The 17,320-nt window shown below is 36.5% G+C and overlaps 1 protein-coding gene across 1 annotated transcript; it reads right to left on the minus strand.

The window, feature by feature from the left end:
• Positions 1–1,332: 1,332 nt before the first annotated feature.
• Positions 1,333–15,741, minus strand: rnf215 (ring finger protein 215). Its single transcript, XM_030144583.1, has 10 exons — positions 15,287–15,741; positions 14,139–14,291; positions 13,276–13,347; positions 10,347–10,432; positions 9,358–9,412; positions 9,081–9,185; positions 7,000–7,116; positions 4,261–4,404; positions 4,030–4,132; positions 1,333–2,055 (listed from the first exon to the last, which is right to left on the minus strand). Exons 1-10 carry the CDS (start codon positions 15,518–15,520, stop codon positions 2,033–2,035), a joined length of 1,092 nt encoding a protein of 363 aa, XP_030000443.1. The 5' UTR covers positions 15,521–15,741; the 3' UTR covers positions 1,333–2,032.
• Between the last annotated feature and the right edge of the window lie 1,579 nt (positions 15,742–17,320).

Below are 17,320 nucleotides of genomic sequence, written 5' to 3' on the forward strand. Positions count from 1 at the left end.
AAATTTTTTTATGAATTTCCTAATTCTTTTTTTTTTCTTTGCATTTACTTATAATGGGTGAAATTTCACGTCTGTCGCAGCAAAACTATTGGTTGAATTCATATCAAATTGGGTTTATAGATTGCCAGTGACCCAGAATAGATGTGGTTACATTTTGGGAAAAGTAGGCTAAAGTTCCAATTTTTTATGAACTTGCTAAATCTCTTTTTTTTTCTCCCATTTACTTACAATGGGCCAAATTTCAAATGTTTATTAAAACATCAGTTTTGTTTCAATTTCTTCAAACTTGCCACATATATAGAGGGAATTGAAATGCTGACATCAGCACACGCATAGACATGATGACATCAGCTGGATCGATGGCAAAATAAGCTATAATATGTGCGAGGAGCAGGGTTTGTTGTGCTTGGAACCACTTACTATTATTTGCAAATTGTTTATGTTATAAATGTGCAAAATCATTAGCTAACAGCAGGAGAATATTAATTAAAGCTTTCTTTTTTAATAATTTGTGATAGGGATGCACCGATACCACTTTTTTCCAGACCAAGTATGAGTACGAGTACTTACATTTGAGTACTTGCCGATACTGAGTACCGATACGAGTACTTAATAATCCCATTCCAGGTCTTAGTTCCTTTTGTAAATGTGCTTTTTTGTCGTTGTCATTAGTTTGACTGGAACAAAGTGCTGCTACTGACATTTAATGTGTTGGAATGAGCGTTTGTCAATTAATCCACCAGGGGGCGGCGCTCTGAATTAACCAAACTGGACAAATACCACAAAGAAGAGTCAAGTTTTTTGAGAAGAAGAAGAAGAAAGTCAGCAATAACAAACATGGAGATGACAGAGGCAACACTAATGTAATACTGATATTGCAGCGTTTCCCTGGTAAGGTTTAAAAGTTTAGCTTCAGCAGGAAGAGAAAAGAGAAATGAGTGATAAGTTTGGTTTTCACTTCTGCTAGTGGCGGTCCGCACCGCTCTGTACTCCCACTGGTATTCTCCATCTGTTTACGCATCCGCCAGCACCTGGAAAACGGATGGAATGTACGCAGAGGACGGACAGAACACTGCGTCCGTATCTGTCTGTGTCTGTAACGTTACTTAAAGTCAGCGTTACTTTTATCACTGTTATTTATTTTGAAAAATCTCCACACTCTTCACACTCCACACACATTATTCCACCACCGCGTACCTGCTGCACTGAACTGTGAATGTCACACGGCCGTAAGTGGTATCGGTGCATTTGTATCAGATATCTTTTACGAGTACGAGTACACACACTGAGTATCAGAGCCGATGCCAGTACTCGTATCGGTGCATCCCTAATTTGCGATGTATCCCTCATTGCTCTTCTCCATGTTGAACAGTTCAAAGGTTATTTTCATCTCAGCAGATCATTTATCAACATTTTTTTCCAGTTCTCCTGTGGAAAATACAACATGAGGGGGCGTTCACGTGCAATTTTCAAGTCTGTAACTAGTATTTCCCATAATTCCCCTAGCACATGAAGGCAGGATGAGAGCAGATCTTATCCACATCTTTAGAAGCTAACATGAACATTCCACTCAGTTCTTCCATGCTTAAACCAGAAAGCAGTAAACATCCATGCAAAAACTAAAGCTGTCAAGTTTATCGAACTATCGCTGTGAACTGTGGGCACCACAGCGTTTGGCTCTTTAGTCACATGATGCACAGACTGGTGTAAAAACAGCAGAACAAACTGCAATACTGTCCAAAACACACAAACAAATACTTCCAACATTTACAGTAACATGATCCCAGGAAGAAGTTGTGTTTCCACATACAACGGTACCTCAGAGCATTTACGGTGAGTCTGGGAGGACCATCACACCGGCCCAAAGGTCAGAGGTCAGAGGTTAAAGTCCAACAGCCGCTTAGCTGCTGCTGCTGCAAGGTTAGATTTGCTCCCATAATCCATCGGTGGAAAGAGGAAGTGGAGAGGTCAGTAAAAAAAAACGATCTGCTACGGGAGTCACTGAGGATGAGACGCAGCAGAATGAGGTGTGTTAACTGTCTTTACAGATGCTGCCTGGAGGGAGAAAAACACAGAAAACACTGTCACACATGAGTAACTCTACAACAACACCAGTAATAACACATGGACAGAAGAGTTTAAAACTGCCGTGTCATATTTAGTCACATGTGGGACTAGGGGTTGGCGATATGGCAAAAATATCATATTGGGGCGGCCGTGGCTCAGGAGGTTCGAATCAAGGTTCTAATAGTTTTGGATTTTTCATTATAGTTTAGTTTTAGTTAGTTTTGACTTTTTTTTTTTTCTAATTCAGTTAGTTTTAATTAGTTTTTAGAGCAGGTTTGATAGTTTTTATTAGTTTTCATTTTTTTCTAAATGTTTAGTTTTAGTCTTTAGTTTTTTTTATATCTTTTATCTTCTTTTTGTAACTTATATTTTATTAATTTTAAAAGAATAACAACAAAATGAAAACACAACAACATGAACATGTCTGGGTAGCACAGTCTTACCAATAATTTGGCTTATATAATGTCCATTTTTTACACTTTTTGTTCATTTGTGATTCTTGTCGTCTCAATCTGTGTGTTAGTTTTTCTGTTAGACATATGTCCTCAATCATAGTTATCCACTGATCCTTTGATGGCACATTCATTTTCCCCCATTTCCTCGTTATAAATTTTTTTGCAGCCATCAGCATCACCTTTACCAAAATATTTATTGTATTCACGTATAGTGCCTTCACCAAAGTTGCACAAATAAAGAATTTCAGGTTTCTTTGGAATTGTGTATCCTAATACTTGACATAGGACATTGCAGATCATTTCCCAATATTCCCAAAGTTTTGAACATTTCCAAAAAACATGAGAATGGTCAACATCCATCTCCCCGCATTCTCTCCAACATTCCTGATGCCTCTGGAACTGTTTACTTTTAAACTTGGGTGTGATAAAAAATCTTATAAGGTTATCTTTTATCTTCTTTACCGTCGTATTCACATAAATCCCAGACAGAACTCTGCTGCTTTCTCCCAACTTTAGTCTCCATTTTTCCAGGTAGACTGGAGACGAGAAGATGACTGTAAACCACAAGTGACCACAAGTGACGGACTGTGAAGTGTCACATGGCGCCACTATCCGACATTGACAAAGACAAAAACGAAGGGAATTTTATCCATAATTTTTATCCATTTTCGTTAGTTTTGTAAACACACAATACAGTTCCAGTAGTTAGCATTTTTTCTTTTAATTATAGTTTTTATTTATTTCAGTTAACAAAAGTGTTTTTACAATTCTAGTTTTCGTCATTTCGTTAGTTTTCGTTAATGATAATAACCTTGGTTTCTATTCGTTTCTATTCCTTATCAGTATCAGGTGTTTGACAGTAGAATGCATATGTGGAATGCCATCAGAACATTGGTATTCATAAATCTGTATGTTTGAATCTGGGTTCATTCATCGATCATGTGACCAAAGGCTGAATGGCTTTAAAATACTATTTTATATTTATGTAATGCAGATTTATTACCCTGCCCCCTGAAGGGGAGGCAAGGGGAATGGTTTTTTGTTCAGTTTGTTTCTTTGTTAGCACTTTAGCAGCAAAACTATTGGTTGAATTCATACCAAACTGGGTTTATAGATTAGAAGAATAGATCTCATTACATTTTGGGAACAGTGGGTCAAAGTTCAAGTTTTTTTATGATTTTTTTTAAAGTCGTCACATTTACGTATAATGGGTGATACACACGTGAGGGGCGGGGTTTGTTGTGCCTGGCACCACTTGTTTGTTTTCTTTATTGTGTTTTAGTTGTCATTAATGTCAGCCATAGTGTTATTTTAAATATGGGTATTAACCAGGAGCTTTACAGTCAGTGCATCCCTAGTGTAGAAAACTACCTTTAGTCCTAAGTTTTGTTCTCAGTGACTCTGTTTTTGGGCCGTTCAATGGGACCACATGTTGACTGTGAGTTCTGGGCTTGGTCTGTGGTTAAAATGGAGTGGGAGCATCCAGCTGGTGTCGGTGTGAACTCACTGAGGATGTTGTGTTTGCACAGTGGACAGGTGTGTTGCAGCAGCAGCCACGGGTCCACACAGTCCCGGTGGTATTCATGGAGACACGGCAGCACACGAAGACACTGAAACAACAAACCCCCACAACACTCACCACCGCTTCTCTTTAACGTAGTAAAACAGCACAAAGGTCAAAGGTCGACGCCGTGACAGAACAGGAGGGTCTATACTGGGTTCTGGACCAACTACTGACCTGGTTGTTGTTGAACGGTTCCAGACAAACTGCACAGTTGTCGGCCTCGACCGGCTGGGACGAGTCACACCAGGGTTTGGGCTGACGGTACGTTTTGGTTTTTAGAGACGACATGGTCTTCAGAACGTCCTGTTTAGGGAGAAGCTGAAGGAAAACATCACCCACATGGAGAACATTAGACACTGTGACTGTAAAACTGATGTGTATGAGACTCAGACTGATCCAGTGATAAGATGATACAACAGGGTTGGACCAAACAGTAACAGCTGCTGCGATTTTACTCTGAAGGGCGACAGGAAGTCAGTGTTACATTACACACAGACTGTGACACTGGTTTTAAAATGACTGAGTTTAAGGCTATGTTTTTTTCATATCTCGACATAAGCAGCTGTTTCACTCCTGTTACTAGTTTGATTAAAAAACTAACTAAAAACAAGTAGCACTTTAACCCTCCGGCATCCCGTCCACCAAGGCCCTTATTAAGCACCAAGTGTGCCTTTTTGGCACACTTGTGGAATAATGTCAAAAAAATTTTCATACAGTTTGTTTTTAATTCTTTTACAGATTTTTCTATTTCATCAACTTGAGCCATAAATAAAAAAAATACCAAATACTCAATAATTGTCATATTTTTTAATCCTTTAAATGCCATGTTTGTAATGTAAACAAACCTATTTTCTTTGGATGCAAAAAACACAAAAACTTTTTTTTTTTTCAATATACTACAACAAAGTGGATCACATATTATTTGATTTTTGCAGCCTGGCATATGTCAATGATTAACTCCAACAATGGTTAATTTGTATTATTATTTTTGGCGTTAGGTCAAATGTTCTAAAATACTAGCAGCTGTCACCAAGTGTGTGTAAAATGCACACCTATAAATCAAACTATTAAATATTATATATTGATTTATTTTTCTGCTCTAATTTGATTTTATTTTTGTAAATCAAGGTCAGCCCTTATCATACATATCAAATGGAAGAAATAGTGCGTTTTAGACACACTTGGGAGACAGATGCTAGTCTTGTAATTTTCTTTTGTTTACAATGTGCAAATTTTAGTTGGTGGCCAGAATTTTAAAGATCATGCAAAAATGAACAACTTTTGAATTCTGACCTTATTTAAATTGTGAAAAATAATATGAAGTTTTTTTAAAACAAAGTGCAAAGTCTGCCTAAAAGGCACACCTGGATACCAGAGGGTTAATTCATAAATGTGATCTAACAAAAGCAAAAGGCAAATATTAAACATATATGCTTTTTATATTGCTCGTAATTGGGATGAAGTAAACATCTGTTGAGTATTTTAATGTAAATGCAGCAGGTCCACCAGACCCACGAGCACTGGCTGAATAACAAAAATATGAACAACACACAAGGATTAATTTATCAAAATCCAGAATTGGTGCATTTACATCTGCTTATCAGAATAAAAGCCCTAAAAACATATATGGAGTGAGCCAAAAACTGATGAAAAATGACAAAATACAAAACTGACAGAAAAAACACAGATGAATGTTGTAAATGATGCAAAAAACAAAATAGAAAACACACAAGATTAAATCAACACATAGGAATATAGGACATGTATATATCTAAATAATATAGATAAACGTGTACATGAGCAGAACTAGTGTACAGGGTTCGTACACATTTTAAAGGTCATTTTCAACACCTAATCACTGGAGTAAAACACATATCTACAAGAATACATATACTCATGATTATTATTTTCACTTTTTATTACAATTATGCACATTATATTATGCTATAAACATCTAAAATTATCTTTCATAATAGCAAAAACTTTAGAAATTAAAAGAGAACGCAAAGTTGTATCCAAAAAAAGGGACGCAATTTGGCGTTCTTCTGGCACCGAGACAAAGATTAAGATAAAAATGTCACATAAAAGTTGTATTTTTCTAAATGTATCACCTCTCTGTAAGGAGCTTTGGCTTGCCCTCTAACGTGGTAGAGTTAATATGAAAAATAAATTAATCACATCACAGAGTTATAATTATAAGCACTTAAACTAAAATTCACGCACTTTTCAGACCATGAAAACACAACATTGAAATTCAAGCATTTTCAAGGATTTCAAGCACCCGTATGAACCCTGTAGTACAGTGCAAGGTTCTAATAGTTTTGGATTTTTCATTATAGTTTAGTTTTATTTAGTTCTGACTTTTTTTTTCTCTAATTCAGTTAGTTTTAATTCATTTTCAGAGCAGGTTTGATAGTTTTTATGAGTTTTCGTTATTTTCTAAATGTTTAGTTTTAGTATTAATTTTAGTTTTGTCGTATCTTTTCTCTTCTTCTCCTTCGTATTCAAATAAATCCCAGACAGGACTCTGCTGCTTTCTCCCAACTTTAGTCTCCATGTTTCCAGGTAGAGTGGGGACCAGAAGACGACCGGAAACCACAAGTGACCACAAGTGACGGACCGTGAAGTGTCATACGGTGCCACTAACTAAAATTGCTTGAGGGAAATAAATCGATTTCATATCAGTCCGACATTGACAAAGATGAAAATGAAGGGAATTTTATCCTTAATTTTTTAAAGTTTTAGTTAGTTTTGTTATCATTTTTTTCTTTTAATTATAGTTTTTATTTATTTCAGTGAAAAAAAATGTTTTTACAATTCTAGTTTTCATCATTTCGTTAGTTTTTGTTAATGATAATAACCTTGGTACAGTGAACGTGTACATGAGCAGTACTAGTGCAGTAGTATTGGTACCTCCAGGTCATCGTTGAGCTGCTGGTCCTGGTACTGCCACCGAGCCTGTACAATAACCCCGGTACTGAGGATCAGTGCCACCAACAGGACGGTGTCCCACAGCTGCTGCAGGTACTTCTACACAAATACACAAATATACGAAACTCAGACCTGAACTCAGACCAGCACAGACAGGAAGTCAAGTGTAAAATGTGGACGAGTCCTTCAGCTGTGTGCTTTGTGTTTTTGCAGATCTGTGTTGTAAAAACTGCCTGTTGACAACTGCACGTCCCTGGATGCATCCCAACATCAACAGGTGAATGGAGAATGATTATCACACTAATGTAAAACAACTATATCATCGGCTTCCTGATAAAACCTGCTATGTGACTTTTGGCTAATTTTACAGGAGAAACAAAAAACAGTTTATATAACAGGAAACTGTGAAATATGACAAAAAAATATCTGTTCCTTTAATGTTGGTACTTATGATGGAATGTAAACAACTGTCACAGGAGACTGAAATTTGAAGCTATAATAGGGGAGATAGCAGGTTTTTATTCCCAACCAAAAATGTCACTTAGCAGGTTTTATTAGGAAGCCGACGATATATCAAATAATGTGGCTGTCATATAATAGTTAAAGATACACAGGCAATACTGTTTATATATGTGGTTCCCAACCTTTCATTTAATTTCATTTATTAATGTATTGTATTGTGGACAATCCCAATTAATTAACTGTATCAATAACAGTAAAAAGGGGCAGCTTTAGCCAACATGACTAGTATCCTGCTGTAGTCCCTGGCCTGATGACAATAGGCACCCTAAAAAAAACCAATATAATACAGCACAGTAATAAAAAAGAGAGAGTTAAGACAGCTGAGACAAGATAAATCAATAAAGATAAAAAGATAAAAGAGAACAGTGAAGCATCAGTGCAATCATACAGAAACAACACATATAATCCAAACATACAAAAGCAGCACGTATAATATAATCACACACAATACATCAGCACAGAATCACAGACAGGGATGCAAACAGACATCACATATGGACAGACAGCATCAAAGATCATGACACAAATAACACAGAGCCATATGTTAGTGTGTACAGGTGTAGTTGTCTGCAAACCATATTTTTAATTTGGCTGTAAAAGTGCAGTATGTATGTGTATCTTTAATGAGTGGGAAGTGACTTCCAGTTTTGTGTTGCTTTAACACAGAATGATAACTGACCACATGTGCTTTTCCTGAATGGGACTGATAAGTCACCCCGTGTGGTGCTTGTTTTGGCTTGTGACCTCATTTTAACATCACAAATTTCTGGCGGCCCCAGACATTCAAAACGGAGACTTTTTTTTTGCTAACATTAATTTGTTTTTGATCATATAATAGTTTGCTATACTATGTTGCAAATAAACATTCATTTTAGACAACATTTAGGCTATATAACGTATATAATGTACCTTTTTGATGTCTGCTTCTCAGTTTCTCTCGAAGATGTCTTAGTGGGGCCAGATGGGTGAAGAAATCTTTCGGGCAGGTTGAAGCGTAGTAATGCACGTGGTCACATGATCGGGTCAATCAAGATATGCCCTCTCAGATATCATATCCTGTATTTTTATTTGAACTTGATTTTTATTAGGAAAAGTGTGTGGTGTATTAATTATAATAAAATATATACTGAATCATTAAAAAAACATTTTTTATTAGCAATTTTTTTTTTTTTTTTATCAATTACTAGAAATTCCAGGCGACCCCACGTGGGGTTGTGACCCTAAGGTTGAAAAACACTGGTTTATAGGATGAACTCACTGCCGGTGTTAGTTTTTCCAAAGGATCTATTAAAAAGGACATCATGATAGTGACTGATGGTGATAAATGATGAAACTACAGACTGTGAAGATGTAACTCGTGTAAACTAAGAATAGGTTCTGTTGCATGAACCTCATGTTACAATTGGTGTTTTAAGTACAAACATCATCATCATATAAGATGAATACATAATACATATATACATAATATACATAATACATACATAATACATAATACCCCAGACATGTGACATATGGTTGTGATGTGGGCGGGGCCTCCTCACCTGGACCTGGGAGTTGGTCTCTCCAGTGCAGATGACTCCCTGCCACTCCCCATAGCGCCCCCCTCTGGACCGGCCACAGCTGGACCACAGTGTGAGGGTGGCGCCCTGAACAAAGACACAGCATCAGCTGACCTCCACAAACACTGACCGACACAGGGACCTGGGGGGGGGGTGGAGGATGGAGGGTGGAGGACGAGGAGAAAGAGAAGAAGGGGGAAAAGGAAGAGGTCGAGGAGGAGGATGACTAGTAGGAGTAGTAGGAGGGGGCGGGGCTCACCAGGTTGTCCTGTAAGATGGTCTTGTATGTGATTTTGGCCGTGGCCTGTAAACCCCTGTATGAAGAGGAAACTGTATCAGCACAAACAAACAACACACAGCTGATCATTGTGTTGGTTTTTAGGACCAAGGTTATTATCGTTAACGAAAACTAACGAAATGACGAAAACTAGAATTGTAAAAACATTTCCGTTAGCTGAAATAAATATAAACTATAATTAAAAGAAAAACACCATAACTAACTGAAACTGTATTGTGTGCTTACAAAACTAACTAAAACGCATAAAAATTCTGGATAAAATTCCCTTCGTTTTCGTCTTTGTCGACGTCAGGTTGACATAAAATCGATTTATTTCCCTCAAGCAATTTTCGCTCCTGGCACCATATGATATTTAACAGTCCGTCACTTCTCATCACATGTCGTTTAGGCGTCTTCTGGTCCCCACTCTACCTGGAAACATGGAGACTAAAGTTGGGAGAAAGCAGCAGAGTCCTGTCTGGGATTTATTTGAATTTGACGGTGAAGAAGAGAAAAGATATAAAAAAAAAATAAATAAAACTAAACTAAAACTAAGCATTTAGAAAATAATGAAAACTAATAAAAACTAGAAAACCTGCTCTAAAAACTAATTAAAACTAACTGAATTAGAGAAAAAAAAGTCAAAACTAACTAAAACTAAACTATAATGAAAAATCCAAAACTATTTTAACCTTGTTTAGGACCAGAGTGAAAATCCATATTGTAAATATTGTCTATTTAGATATATTTGTATTATTCTCTAAATCTTATTAAATCTCATAAACTACAAAGGGGTGAGGAGCCTCATGACTTGCTTTGGGTTTTAGTGTATCAGATCATTAGAGGAGTTTTTCTAAGACTACAGTTGTATCTGGAGCTCTGACTGCAAACAGCCTCATGGTTCAGAAGGAGACTGGACTTTTAAAACAGCTCTTGTTGTTTCAAATGGATGAGGTTGGGCTTGCGTTCACCTGAGCAGGGCTCCGATCAGTTTAGTGACATTTTCAGAGGTCTGGATCACAATGATGGGTTTGGAAAGAACCTGAGACAGATCCATCTGAAACACACAGAAATGTCAGTTAGATCTGGGGTGTCGAACTCATTTTAATTCAGGGGCCATATTCAGCTAAATTTGATCTCCAGTGGGTTGGACCAGAAAAATAATAACATTATAACCTATAAATAATGACAACTCCAAATTTTTGTCTTTGTTTTAGTGTAAAAAAAAACCCCCATTAAATTATGAAAATACTTACTTCTATAAACTATCCAAAAAAAAAACAAAAAAACAAAACTGAAATTTAAATTAAGAAAAATGTAAGAAAATTTAGTGCAATTTTAACAATATTATTCCTCAACTTCTCATTTCTACATGTGCATTATGGATCAGATCTACAAAGACACTAAACACTGAGGAACAGGCAGAAAAATAGTTAAAATTTTGCTTCATTTTCTTTAGACATTTCAGGTTGTTCATATTTGTTCAGGTTATTCATATTTTATTGTTACAGGATAGTTTGTAAACGTAAATATTTTCATAATTTAATGTTATTTTTCACACTAAAACAAAGAAAAAAAAATAAGTTGTTCTAAGTAATTCTAGATTTTTTTTGGCTTAATTGAAGATTTTTTTTACTTAATTGAAGATTTTTTTTTTAGGCTTAATTCAAGATTTTTTTTTTACTTAGTTGAAGATTTTTTTGGCTTAATTCAAGATATTTTCTTTACTTAATTGAAGATTTTTTTTTGGCTTCATTCAAGATTTTTTGCTAAATTTGAGATTTTTTTTGGGCTTAATTCAAGATTTTTTTACTTAATTGAAGATTTTTTTTTGTCTTAATTCCAGATTTTTTCCTTAATTCAAGCTAAATTTTTTTTCCGCTTAATTCAATTTAAGACTGTGGAATTTTTGCACTTGGCAAAAACATCGCAGGAGCCGAACTGGACCCTTTGGCCCCCAGGATGGATATTTGACACCCCTGAGTTAGATAGTTTGATATTTTTGTCCGTTCTGAGCTCCGTCTTTCAGTCGGTATCATGTGTTTCTCATCCTCTGATTTTGAGAAACCTGTCGTCTGTTGGGTCTTGTGTTGAGTCTCCATCAGACACTAGTGATGTTGTTCTCGAGACTAATTTACTGTGGTCTCGGGCTTGTCACAGATTCAATAATTTGGTCTCGGTCTTGTCTTGGTCTCGATACCCTTGGTGAAACTAGTGAAACACCACTGCCTGCAGTTATGGTTTGTAGGCCTTCGTCCCTACACATTGAACTCCATCACTATCATGTACAGGGGTTGGACAAAATAATGGAAACACCTTAAAACATCAACAAAATATAATTTAATATGGTGTAGGTCTGCCTTTTGCGGAAATTACAGCCTCAGTTCTCCGAGGTATTGATTCATACAACTTGTGAATTGTTTCCAAAGGAATTTTAAGCCATTCTTCAGTTAGAATACCCTCCAACTCTTTTAGAGACGATGGCGGTGGAAATCGACGTCTTACTTGAATCTCTAAAACTGACCATAAATGCTCAATAATGTTGAGGTCTGGGGACTGTGCCGGCCATACGAGATGCTCAACTTCATTAGAATGTTCCTCATGCCATTCTTTAACAATTCTAGCTGTATGGATTGGGGCATTATCATCTTGAGGTGAAGGTGTTTCCATTATTTTGTCCAACCCCTGTATGTTGGACTGGGGAACATAGAGCTGACTCCCACATCATAGGGATAAACACACACAAACCCAAACTCAAGGGCACCTGCAGATTTCATTGGTTGACTAGTAATCAGTAAACATTGGTTGTAGGAGCCATTTTTTCTGTTTGTTTGTATTGTGTCTAGTTAATTGTGGATTTCCGGTTTGAGTTAGGGGAGGGTAAACAGAAATCTGTTTAGGGGTCAGGTAACTAGGTCACTGGGAAGGGAAGCAGAGATCATACGGTTTTCACTACTATCAGTTAAAAGTCAGCATCATCCAGTAGTCATGTTGTCCTGTAATCTTCATGAGACCTTGACGTGACCATCTAAGAGCACAGGTGTCAAACATGCGGCCCGGGGGCGAAATCCGGCCCGCCAAAGGGTCCAGTCCAGCCCTTGGGATGAATTTGTGAAATGCAAAAATTACACTAAGATATTAACAATCCTTTTAGTTCAGGTTCCACATTCAGACCAATTCAATCTCAAGTGGGCAGGACCAGTAAAATACTATCATAATAACGTATAAATAACGACAACTCCAAATTTTTCTCTTTGTAAATGTAAATATTTTCATGTATTTACACTAAAACAAAGTATAGTTTCGCAAAAAATGTGAATAACCTGAACAAATATGAACAACCTGAAATGTCTTAAGAGAACTAAGTACAATTTAAACAATATTCTGCCTGTTATTAAATGTTTTGTGTGTTTGTAGATCTACTGTGATCCGTAAGTTCTAATGTACATGTGTAAATGATAAACTGAGGCTGAATATTGTTAAAATTACACTTATTTTTTCAGTTTGTTCATGTTATTCACATCTTCTGAAAGGATAGTTTGTAGATGGAAACCTTTTCATAATGTAAATTTGCTTTTTTTTGTGCTCTAAAACATAGAGAAAAGTTTGGAGTTGACATTATTTATATATATTATTTTGTTATTATTTTACTGGTTCAGCCCACTTCAGATCAAATTTAGCTGAATGTGGCCCCTGAACTAAAATGAGTTTGACACCCTTGATCTAAGAATGTTTAATAAAAGTGGGAAGCTCACCGAAGGATTCTGTCTGGACATTAATTGCTTCGAAGCGTGTCAAAAACTAGGTCTCCACCCGCACCCAGCAGTGACAGGTCAGTCACTACACTGGTAAACAGTGCCATGTGTATAATTAATAATGCATGAGGAGGTGCAGACTTACCTCACTGACAGTGTTTTGGTTTAGAGCCAGAATGATCAGCGCTGAAGCTCCAAGGACCAACGCTCGCTTCATCTTTGAAAGGATAAAAAAAAAAACACATTTCAAGTTTTTGCGATTTAACACAGAATGACTTTTACCGGATTAATAAAATTAACTGAATATCAACACTAAAGAATGACTTTGTTAACGCTTAGCTCATCTACAGAGCTTACAGAGAACTCAGAACATTTAATAAAACACTTACATCCAATATGTAATATGTACTTTAAAATAGTTCTATGTTTTTTCATTAAAATGTTTCAGTTTCATCAGAGTTTTGAATCATAAAAACTTCTGTGTGATGATTCAAAGCAAAACAGCTGAATAGTTGAACCTCTAACTAATAAACTGTAGACATGTTACAAACACTCCACGGTTGTTACTTTAATGCATCCAAGTCACACTCAGTACCGCAACAAAAAGATTCAATAACCAATGACTTTTGATGACAGAAAACATGTTTTCTTAGAGGGGTCATTTGTAATATTTCCACTTTAAAACATTCAAATCCATTAGAAACATCAGTTTCAACATTATACCACAGATGCCACGGTATTATAGAGCAGATATGAACTGAACTGTAACCTCTTCACCATGAAACCGAAGGACTACATCACAACAGCCTAAATGAGAACATATTAGTTGATTAAAAAATCCTGCTTAGATTTTTGTCATGTAATAACTTTTATTGAATAGAAACAGTCTGAGCTATGAAACAGCATTTCACAGTTGTTTTATGCAGATGTCTAAAAGCAGCAGATAGTTCAAAACCATGATGAACCTCTATTAACCTGTTTATTACACACTGGGATTAACCCACTCACTTTATTGACCATTGCGTCTGCAAACGACTCTTGGTTTCCAGTGGAGGCTTTGCTGTCGTCTATCTCCAGAGGTACCACTCCGATCCAGGGCTCCTGCTGTTTGGGCTCGTCCTCAGGTGTGGCCCCGCTGCCCTGGACCCCCCCATCCTGAACCTGAGGACGAATTGGATGAGGATTGGTATGAATTGGTGCTAGGGATGTAACGATTACCAGTATAATGATAAACCGCAATAAAATTATGTATGTATCTGTCTGTCTGTCTGTCTGTCTATCTATCTATCTATATCTATCTATCTCTGAAAAAGAAACTCAAACAACTCAAACTTGATATGGAAAATGGTCAAACAGTGTCCATAAGGTGACATCTTTAATGCACATTTGTATATTTGATTGTTTACATGTTAATATTTTAATGTTTCTGCCAACAGAAAGTACATTGTGGCTATAATTTAATTTAATTATTTAATTTAATTAATTAATTTTTCAAAATACAACTTGATTAAAGTATTTCAGTGTGTGTATAAGTACTTTTTGAACATTTTGAGCACAATTTCAACAATATTGCCATAATAATGATAACCGTGATAATTTTGGTCACAATAACCGTGATATGAAATTTTCATATCGTTACATCCCTAATTGGTGCAAACCCCTACAGTTTAAACACTGTGACTGAAATGTACACTAGCTGTGAATAGGTGTTACAAATAGAGAAAAGCTGATTTATCCAAGTAAATGATGTGATTTGAAGGTGATGTTTGTACAGTTTCCTCTAATATAAGTACAGGTAGGATCTACAGGTGAACTCAGTCAAGGTGTTGAAGAGTTCAACTTTAGATGTGTACTTTGGTGTTCTGATGCCAAACTATGCTAACATTTGGATTTTCAGAATCATGTTTATTACCATGGAAGTAAACAGGGTTCATTCACATTACTATAGTTTGATGCATACAAAGAACATGGAGTAGGTAAGAAATAAAATAATAGAATAAATAGAATAATAATAGAATTTTGCAAAGAAACATACATTTAAGTCATTTTAATATTGAAGCTTTGTTTGTTGTGCTTTCTTCACTATTCATTTTTCTCTCCAATGTTCTGATTTTGGCAGTTTTCCACTACCCATGACCCCCCACCCCCCGGCTCACCAGGACCAGCTCTCCCTCCAGCTCCTCTCGGTTCTCTCTCTCTGCCTCGGAGCTTTTCTTTCCTCCGCTGCTGGACTCCACCACCTCCCCCTGGAGCAGAGCACTGACGCCGGACCGCTGCTCCACGAACACCTCCACCAGAGCGACCTGCTCCGTGGACACCAGCAGCCTCCCCGGCCACAGCAGCAGGAGGAGCGGCAGGGTCACCCAGAGACAGCAGCGGGTTAAAGCCATGGTCCCCGTAACGACAGGCAGCAACTACGGCTGAAAACGGACATAAATACAACAATTTTATCAATAGTTACTTTGCATTTTAGGGCTGTTACTAGCTTGCTATTTAGCTAGACCCTCTGAAGAATGTAAACAACCAATGGTAACTTCCGGCCTGGACCGGAAGTTACTGGAGGATTTATGTCTTCAACCAAACGCTGCTCTTCGCGATGCATATAAGGTGAGAAAATTGGGTAAATTTGGACTTTTTTTTAATTCAGAATTCAACTAAATATTTTCCTCGAATTTTTTGTTTTGTTTTCTTGTTTTAGCGAACAGTTTTATTACCGAACCTGAAACAGTCAATCAGGAAGAATGAACTGTAAATAACAATCGCAACTTTCGGCCTGGACCGGAAGTCTCGGGAGGATTTTTGTCTTGATCCAAACGCTGTTCTTTGCAATGCATATAAGGTGAGAAAATTGGGTAAATTTGAGCTTTTTTTTTAAATTATTGATTATACAACAAAATATTGTCCTCGAAATTTTTGTTTTGTTCTCTTGTTTTAGCAAACAGTTTTTTTTTTTGTTTTTTGTTTTTTTTAACCGATCCTGAAACAGTCAAAGAAGAAGAATGAACTGTAAAAAACCAATGGAAACTTTCGGCCTGGACCGGACGTCTCTGGAGGATTTTTGTCTTAATCCAAACGCTGTTCTTTGCAATGCATATAAGCTGAGAAAATTGGGTAAATTTGGACTTTTTTTTTTTAAATTCAGTATACAACGAAATATTGTCCTCGAAATATGAGTTTTGTTTTCTTGTTTTAGTGAACAGTTTTGTTACCGATCCTGAAACAGTCAAAGAGGAAGAATGAACTGTAAATAACCAAAGGCAACTTTCGGCCTGGACCGGATTCTCGGGAGGATTTGTGTCTTATTCCAAACACTGTTCTTTGCAATTCATATAAGGTGAGGAAATCGGATACATTTGGGTAAATTTGGACTTTTTTATTCAGTATACAACGAAATATGGTCCTCGAAATTTGAGTTCTGTTTTCTTGTTTGTTTGTTTTTTTGTTTTTTTTTTGTTGTTGTTGTTTTTTTATTGGCACAAAGCAAATTTACCGAACAAGAATGGGATAAACATTACAAAAGAGAAATATAGAAATACATTTGAGACATGGTGGAATGATTAAACACAACTATTACAACTATCCGAAACAAACAAACAAACAAACAAATTTTTTTTTAGACATTTGGGGTGTTGTTTTCTTGTTTTAGCGAACAGTTTTGTTACCGAACCTGAAACGGTCAAAGAAGAAGAATGAACTGTAAATAACCAATGTAAACTTCCGGCCTGGACCGGAAGTCTCTGGAGGATTTTTTTCTTGATCCAAACGCTGTTCTTTGCAATGCATATAATGTGAGAAAATTGGGTAAATTTGAACTTTTTTTTTATTCATTATACAACAAAATATTGTCCTCGAATTTTTTGTTTCATTTTCTTGTTTTAGCGAAAAGTTTTGTTACCGAACCTGAAACAGTCAAAGAAGAAGAATGAACTGTAAATAACCAATGGCAACTTCCGGCCTGGACCGGAAGTTATGGGAGGATTTATGTCTTCAACCGAACGCTGCTCTTCGCGATGCATATAAGGTGCGAAAATTGGGTAAATTTGGACTTTTTTTTATTCATTGTGCAACAAAATATTGTCCTCGAAATTTTTGTTTTGTTCTCTTGTTTTTGCGAACAGTTTTGTTACCGAACCTGAAACAGTCAAAGAAGAAGAATGAACTGTAAATAACCAATGGCAACTTCCGGCCTG

Source organism: Sphaeramia orbicularis, chromosome 9, assembly GCF_902148855.1.
Source record: "Sphaeramia orbicularis chromosome 9, fSphaOr1.1, whole genome shotgun sequence".
NCBI classification, from domain to species: Eukaryota; Metazoa; Chordata; class Actinopteri; order Kurtiformes; family Apogonidae; genus Sphaeramia; species Sphaeramia orbicularis.

Coding starts and splice junctions, on each gene's coding strand:
- rnf215 (XM_030144583.1), bottom strand. CDS start 15,520: ATGGCTTTAACCCGCTGCTGTCTCTGGGTGACCCTGCCGCTCCTCCTG. Junction 7,117..9,080: donor AGACCAACTCCCAGGTCCAG/GTGAGGAGGCCC, acceptor GTATTTGTGTAG/AAGTACCTGCAGCAGCTGTG. Junction 4,405..6,999: donor AGCTCAACGATGACCTGGAG/GTACCAATACTA, acceptor GTTTTCCTTCAG/CTTCTCCCTAAACAGGACGT.